General features: G+C 46.5%; 1 protein-coding gene across 3 annotated transcripts in view; it reads left to right on the plus strand.

The window, feature by feature from the left end:
- Positions 1-2,712: 2,712 nt before the first annotated feature.
- Positions 2,713-8,378, plus strand: part of MAJIN (membrane anchored junction protein) — a 43,652-nt gene continuing 37,986 nt past the window's right edge. For all 3 annotated transcript variants that reach the window (XM_026446525.1, XM_026446527.1, XM_026446528.1), the window contains exon 1: positions 2,713-2,782. In XM_026446525.1, coding sequence (XP_026302310.1) covers positions 2,773-2,782 — 10 coding nt within the window. In that variant the 5' untranslated portion in view covers positions 2,713-2,772. The remainder of the gene's footprint in view (positions 2,783-8,378) is intronic.

Raw genomic sequence — 8,378 nt, forward strand, 5'->3', positions numbered from 1 at the left:
AAAAAAAAAAAAAAAAAAAAAAAAAAAAAAAAAAAAGTGGGGGGAGGCAAAAGATTCCAGTAGACATTTCTTAAAAGAAGATATACAAATGGCAAATAGACATATGAAAAGGTGCTAACATCATTAATCATCAGAGTAATGCTAATGAAAACTACAATGAGATACCACGCCACCCCAGTTCAAATGGCCTATACCCAAAAGACAGTCAATAACAAATGCTGGCGAGGATGTGCAAGAAAGGGAACCCTTGAATACTGTTGGTGGGAATGTAAATTAGTACAACCACTATGGAGAACAGTTTGGAGGTTCCCCAAAAAACTAAAAATAGAGCTACCATATGATCCAGCACTCCCACTGCTGGGTATAGATCCAAAAGAAAGGAAATCAGTATATCGAAGAAATATCTGCACTCTCATGTTGCAGCACTGTTTACAATAGCCAGGATGTGGAACCAACCTAAGTGTCCATCAACAGAAGAATGGATAACGAAAATGTGGTACATATACACAATGAAGTACTATTCAGCTATAAAAAGAATGAGATTCTGTCACTTGCAACATGGATGGAACTGAAGATCATTAAGTTAAGTGAAATAAGCCAGGCACAGAAAGACAAACATCACATGTTTTCACTTATTTGTGGGATCTAAAACTCAAAATAATTGTACTAATGGAGATGGAGAGTAGAAGGATGATTACCAGAGGCTAAGAAGAGGATTGGGGGTGGGTGGGGGGAGGTGGGGATGATTAAGAGATTAAAAAAAAAAAATAGAAAGAGCAAATAAGACCTACTATTTGATAGCATATAATAGGGTGACTATAGTCAATAATCATTTAATTGTACACTTGGAAAGAACTAAAAGAGTGTAATTGTATTGTTTGTAACACCAGGGATAAATGCTTGAGGGGTGGATACCTCATTCTCCATGATGTGATTATTGTGCATTGTATGTTTATATCAAAACATCTCATACACGCCTACTGTGTACTCACAAAAATCAAAAATTAACAAAAGAGAAGTGGTCGGATTCAGGGTGTGCTTTACAGATAGAGCTGATGGGATATGCTCATGGATTGAGTGTGGTTAAAGGGAGGAAGGAAGGATGACTCTGAGATTTGGGACCTGAGCAATTGGTGGTTGGTAGTGCCAAAAACCAAGAAAGGCTGGAAGAGGAGCAGTTTGGGGTTTCATGGTGGGGATCAGGAGCCCTGTTTTGGCCATGTTAAATTTGAGATACCTATTTGACATCCAACTGGTTTAAATAAGAGTCTGGAGTCTGGGAAAGGTCAGAACTGGATGAATAAATTTGGAAGCCATCAGTAGGTTGGTGGACAATGAGAGATGGGCAAGATGACCTCTGAGGGCCTTTGCAGCCTGTGTCTTCTTGTGCACCCAGAGCTCTCAGCCTGATAGTCTTTCCCTTATCACTCCTTCATGCCCAGAATTTGCCCCCATCCTTCCTCTTCAAATGCTCCTTCCTCCAGGAAGCCTCCTGTAATTTTCCAAGATAAAAGTGACCTGCAGGCCCAGTGCATTGCCTCATGCCTATAATCCCAACACTTGGGAGGCTAAGGCAGGTGGATCATCTGAGGTTGGGAGTTCAAGAGCAGCCTGACCAACATGGAGAAGCCCTGTCTCCACTAAAAATACAAAATTAGCCGGGCAGAGTTGGTGCATGCCTGTAATCCCAGCAACGGGAGGTTGAGGCAGGAGAATTGCTTGAACCCAGGAGGCAGAGGTTGTGGTGAGCCAAGACCACACCATTGCACTCCAGCCTGGGTAACAAGAGCGAAACTCCATCTCAAAAAAAAAAAGAAAAAAAAAGTGACCTGCTTTCCTCACTATGTGCTTTTCTATCATCTTCCCTTTTGTGTGACTGCATCTTGCTACCCTCTTATCACCCTCAATGACAGCAACCAGTGTGGCACATAATGATTATAATTATTATTGTTATTACTGAGACAGGGAGGCCCAGGCTGGAGTGCAATGGCACAAACACAACTCACTGTAGCCTTGACCTCCAAGGCTCAAGTGATTCTCCCTCCTTGGCCTCCCAAGGTGCTAGATTTTCAAGTGTGAGTCATCACACTTGGCTGACACATAATGAATACTTTTATTTTTTAATTTTTCACTTTTTAAAATTTTCATTAGAGATGGGGTATTGCTACGTTGACAGGCTGGTCTCGAGCTCCTGGTCTCAAACGATTCTCCCATCTTGGCCTCCCAAAGTTCTGCGGTTATAGGCATGAGCCACTGTGTCTGGCCAATGAGTACTTTTAAAAAGCCTGTGCTTTCGGAGGCAGTGGAGCATAGTGGTTAGACAGCATAGACTCCAGGGTCAGATAGGATTAGGTTCGAGTCCCAGCTCTATTATTTCCTCACTCAACTTCAAGACTCAGCTTTCTCATCTGGAAAATGGAGATTTAAAAAGGTGCCCACCTACAGTCCACCCAGTATATATGTGTGTGTGTGTATAGACAAAGATATGAATGTATAATGCAGACAGGTGATATGGTTTGCTTGTGTCCCCACCCAAATCTCAACTTGAATTGTATCTCCCAGAATTCCTGCCTGTTGTGGGAGGGACCCAGGGAAAGGTAATTGAATCATGGGGGTCCGTGTTTCCTGTGCTATTCTCGTGATAGTGAGTAAGTGTCACGAGATCTGATGGGTTTATCGGGGTTTCTGCTTTTGCTGCTTCCTCATTTTTCTCTTGCCGCTATCATGTAAGAAGTATCTTTTGCCTCCTGCCGTGCTGAGACCTCCCCAGCCATGTGGAACTGTAAGTCTAATTAAACCTCTTTTTCTTTCCAGTTTCAAGTATATCTTTGTCAGCAGTGTGAAAACAAACTAATACAATAGGTATAATAGAAAAGTATATGTTCAGCCAGGCATGGTGGCTCACACTTGTAATCCCAACACTTTGGGAAGCCAGGTGAGAGGATGGCTTGAGCCCAAGAGTTCAAGACCAGCCTGGGCAACAGAGCGAGACTCCGTCTCAAAAAAGAAAAAGAAAAAGAAAATTCACTGAGCTACACATTTATGATCTGTGGTGGGTTTTTGTTTTGTTTTGTTTTGTTTTGTTTTTGAGACAGTCTTGCTTTGTCTCCCAGGCTGGAGTGCAGTGGCGCGATCTCGGCTTATTGCAAGCTCCGCCTCCTGGGTTCATGCCATTCTCCTGCCTCAGCCTCCCAAGTAGCTGGGACTACAGGCGCCTGCCACCACGCTCGGCTAATTTTTTGTATTTTTAGTGGAGACGGGTTTCACTGTGTTAGCCAGGATGGTCTCGATCTCCTGACCACATGATGTGCCTGCCTCGGCCTCCCAAAGTGCTGGGATTACAGGCATGAACCACCACACCCGGCCTGACCTGTGGTTTTTTTCTATTATGTCTGGTTACTTTGGAAAAAGCAGGTTGCATGTAAGAAGTAGCTCACAGTCCCTGGCACATAGTAAGTGTTCAGTAAATGTTAGCTGCTCCAAATGAATGAAAGAACTCATGACTTGCCCCCAAGTGAAATCCATTAAAAATCAGAACCATGGACAGATCAGAGCCTGTACTCAAGGAAGATTGAAGGAAAAATCTCAGGTCTGATACGGGGTACCTGAGGCAAGAAGGAATCTGAGACCTTTCCTCTTGGATTAGTGGTTCAGTGCCCTCTGGGGGCATTCCCATCCTGTAGGAGAGACTATTCCTTGGGGACTGTAAGTGTTTGTGTGTGTGTTCCTGCAGAAATACATGCCATTTTAAAAGGTCTACAGCCCTGTTTTTCAAAGCGGAGAATGCTGAAGTCTCTCCAGAGAGGCTAGTCCTGCCTCCACTACATCCGACAGCGTGCCCAGGCCCTTGCAAGTTTTCCTCCTTGTGTCTTGGCTTCTGTTTATCTGGTGAGGCAGTGGACAGGGAAGAGACTTCAGTCAGGGTAAAAATAACCTAGGACAGATCTCTCAATCATGCCAAGACTCCTGAATCTGACTCCCTGGGGTGGGCCTGGACCCAGTGTCTAGAACAGTTTCCATGGACGATTCTTGGGAACACTTGCTCCTCTAACAACCCGGTATTTTGAGTTAGATTCAAACACAAAACTTCGCCAAAGAGAGCCCTTCTGAAGGATCTCTGTGGTTGGGGAGGGGACTCCTGGGTTAGTGGTTCACCTCCTTCTTGGAAGTTTCACCTCCTTCCTGGTGTCCTCTGCTTCTGTCCTGTGACAGCCACCAACCACAGGAATCAGCTCCTGTTACTAAAACTGCACAAAGGCCTTCAAGGTCTGGACTGAGCCTGGAAGGATTTGGAGGCCTCTTTGAGCAAACCTATCCCACCCCATCACCTCCTCAAGCTCCACAAGGCTCGTATCTGGATGGTCACTGGGTTTCACAGCCTTACTGTGAGCCAGATACCCAACACATAGAGAGGGAGTGGTGAACTGTAAATTACACTGCCCTGGGGTGGGGGCAGACCCCCCTGCGCCCACCCCCAGGGTTGCCTCTCTGAGTCAGATCATTTCAACTCCCCATGGCCCCGTTAGACCAGTCTCTGGTTGGCCAGCTTTTCTGAGCTGAGGCCCGTTGCTTGGCAGGTAATTGACCTGGGAAGCCCAAAGGGAGGTGGTAGGGGTTGGGGAGCCCCAGGTGCTGCAGGAAATGGAGCTGTTGATTAAATGGCTCCTTCCCTCAGCCTTGGAGGCTAGAAGCTGCACAGGCCCAAGAAGCAGCAGCAGCTCTCTAAGGAACAAGACCTGGCTCTGACCCTCTCCAGGAGATCATGGGTCTGCGGAGCATTTCCCTAAGAACTTGAGGGGCTGGCAGTTAATGGGGGCCCTACTCCCAGCATTCCATTCTTCCTTTGTACGTGCTAGGCTTCTTCCTAAGACAGGATTTGTTTTGTCCTCTGAGGCTCTTAGACTGTACTGCTTAGGGGGAGGAAAGCCAGTTATAGAATGTGACCATGTGACCAGGGCCCCTCTGAGAAGCCTTTCTGGGAGTCCCTGGGAAAAAGGGACCAGGAGAGGACCGGGCACAGTGGCTCACGCCTGTAATCCCAGCACTTTGGGAGGCCGAGGCGGGCAGATTAGCTGAGGTCAGGAGTTCAAGACCACCCTGGCCAACATGGTGAACACCCATCTCTACTAAAAATACAAAAATTAGCCAGGAGTGGTGGTGCATGCTTGTAATCCCAGCTACTTGGGAGGCTGAGGCAGGAGAACTGCTTGAACCTGGGAGGCAGAGGTTGCAGTGAGCCGAGATTGCACCATTGCACTCCAGCCTGAGCAACAGTGAGACTCCGTCTCAAATAAATAAATAAATAAATAAATAAATAAATAAATAAATAGCCCAGGCACGGTGGCTCACGCTTGTAATCCCAGCACTTTGGGAGGCTGAGGTGAGTGAATCGCCAGAGGTCAGGAGTTAAAGACCAGCCTGGCCAACATGGCGAAACCCCATCTCTACAACAAAATACAAAAAAAATTAGCTGGATGTGGTGGTGGGTGCCTGTAATCCTAGCTACTTGGGAGGCTGAGGCAGGAGAATTGCTTGAACCCAGGAGGCAGAGGTTGCAGTGAGCCAAGACCGTGTCATTGCACTCCAACCTGGGCGAAGGATTGATACTCTGTTTCAAAAATAAATAAAAGAAAGAAAGAAAGAAATAAAGGGACCAGGAGAGGGTAAAGTAATCCTGCCTCCAGGTCAAAGGAGTGGGACAGTAGTCAAGACCAAGGACATCCGCTAAAGGGTCTGGTGGTCAGATAGTTGTGATAAAGCACAGGAATGATGGTCCCTTGAGAGTGTCCAGGCCAGAGCTTGATTCTGAGAAGCACCTGAACTGTACCCACAGCCACATGTAGGGACTGTTTCATCCAAAGTTTATCTGAGTATGGTCCCTTCTGCCAGCAGCAGCAGCACCTGGGAACTTACTTGTTCAAAAGGCAAATCCTCAGACCCCCAGATCTACTAAATTAGAAACTTGGGGGCTTGGTCCAGCAATCTACAAGCCCTCCAGGTAGTTCTGATGCATGCCCTAGTTTGAGAACTAATACTGGTGTTATGCATGCCCTAGTTTGAGAACTAATACTGGTGGTGTTATCATGGGTCTGCGGAGCATTTCTGACAGGACTCCTGAGCTGGTGTTATCTGACAGGACTCCAGAGCTGGATTGCCCAGTAAACTTCCTTCATTTGAAAATTCATCGACATTCATCAAACATGGATTAGCACCTTCTATGTGCTAGATCCCTTGTCAAGCCACATAAGAAGTGGCCGGCACGGTGGCTCATAGCTGTAATCCAAGCACTTTGGGAGGCCAAGGCAGGCAGATCACAAGGTCAGGAGATCAAGACCATCCTGGTTAACATGGTGAAACCCTGTCTCTACCAAAAAATACAAAAAATTAGCCAGGCGTGGTGGCAGGTGCCTGTAGTCCCAGCTACTCAGGAGGCTGAGGCAGGAGAATGGCGTGAATCTGGGAGGCGGAGCTTGCACTCAGCCGAGATCGTGCCACTGCACTCCAGCCTGGGTGACAGAGCAAGACTCCGTCTCAAAAAAAAAAGCCCAAAGTGAGGTAATTTGCAGTTCCCACCCTCTAGGCAGACTGGCCAGTCAATACAAGGAAAGGCAAAAAAAAAAAAAAAAAAGACCTGATCTTCTGGCTAGGGGGATTACAGAGGGCTTCTCAGAGGAGGTAGCATTTGGGCTGGGCCTTGAACAATAAGAAAGAATAAATAGGCAGTAAATGAAAATGAAGAAGCCAGGGTTCCAGGAACTTTTTTTTTAGCGGCAGAGGGGTGGGAGTGCGGGGGTCTTGCTCTGTCCCCTAGGCCAGACTGCAGTGGCAAGATCACAGCTCACTGCAGCCTTGAGTCCCTTGAGTCCCTGGGCTCAAGCAATCTTCCTCCCGAATCTTCAGCCTCCCGAATAGCTGGGAATACAAGCGTGCACTTCCATGTCTGGCTAATTTTTTAATTTTTTGTAGAGATGAAGTCTTACTGTGTTGCCCAGGCTAGTCTTGAACTCCTGACCTCAAGAGATCCTCCTGTCTCAGCCTCTCAACATGTTGGGATTACAAGTGTGAACCATCGCACCTGGCCTCAGGAACATTTTTCTGAAACCAAAATCCAACTTTTAAAAGCATCTTATTGCTGTAGAGATAAATTCAATTACCTCAGCACAAGCTTCTTCATAGTCTAACTCCTGTGTCCCCCCTCAACCCTATCTCCTGCCACTCCACACCTGTTTCTTTCTTTCTTTTCTTTGAGACGAAGTTTCGCTCTTTTTGGCCCAGGCAGGAGTGCAATGGCGCAATCTCAGCTCACTGCAACCTGCACCCACTGATTTCAAGTGATTCTCCTGCCTCAGCCTCCGAGTAACTGAGATTAAGGTGCATGCCACCTTGCCTGGCTAATTTTGTGGTTTGTTTGTTTGTTTGTTTTAGTAGAGACAGGGTTTCACCATGTTGGCCAGGTTGGCTCGAACTCCTGACCTCAGGTGATCTGCCCGCCTCCGCCTCCCAAAGTGCTGGGATAACAGGTGTGAGCCACCACACGCGGCCACCTGTTTCATATATTTAAGTGACACTGAACTTCTTGGAGACAGACACACACACAGCGTGCTATTTTTTGTTGCCAGGCTTTTGCCATGTGCTGGCTGGCTTGACAGATCTGGTATATGTGCTTTGAATTCTGTTGTCATCTGCGAGCATTGCTGTTGAAATGTTCCAGTATGGCAGGCTAAGTCTGAATCCATGTGAGTCTCTTTAGCACTGTAAATTGTTTCTGAGTTAGGGTATAGGTTTATTAATTCTCAAGAATCCCAAGGGCCCATAAAAAAGGTGCTCAACGTTATTAGTCGTTAGGGAAATGCAAATTAAATCTATAGATACCACTACACATCTGTTAGGATGGCAAAAAATTTTTAACTGAAAATATCAAGTGCTGGCAAGGATGCAGAGCAACTCTCACATTCTGCTGGCAGGAGTGCAGAATGGTACAGCCACTCTGGACAACTGCTTCGCAGTTTCTTTGTTTTTTTTTTTTTTCTTTTTCTTTTTTTTTTGAGATGGAGCCTCGCTCTGTAGCCCAGGCTGGACCGCAGTGGTGTGATTTCAGCTCACTGCAACCTCCGCCTCCCAGGTTCAAGCAATTCTCCTGCCTCAGCCTCCAGAGCAGCCGGGATTACAGGCACGCGGCCACCATGACCAACTCTAATTTTTGTATTTTTAGTAGAGACGGGGTTTCATCATGTTGCCCAGGCTTGTCTTGAATTCCTGACCTCGTGATTTGCCTGCCTTGGCCTCCCAAAGTGCTGGGATTACAGATGTGAGCCACCGCGCTCGGCCCTCCTCCCCGCCATTTTTTTTTTAATTTTTTTTTTTTTTTTTTTTTCTTG

The sequence above is a fragment of the Piliocolobus tephrosceles genome, chromosome 13, assembly GCF_002776525.5.
Source record: "Piliocolobus tephrosceles isolate RC106 chromosome 13, ASM277652v3, whole genome shotgun sequence".
NCBI classification, from domain to species: domain Eukaryota; kingdom Metazoa; phylum Chordata; class Mammalia; order Primates; family Cercopithecidae; genus Piliocolobus; species Piliocolobus tephrosceles.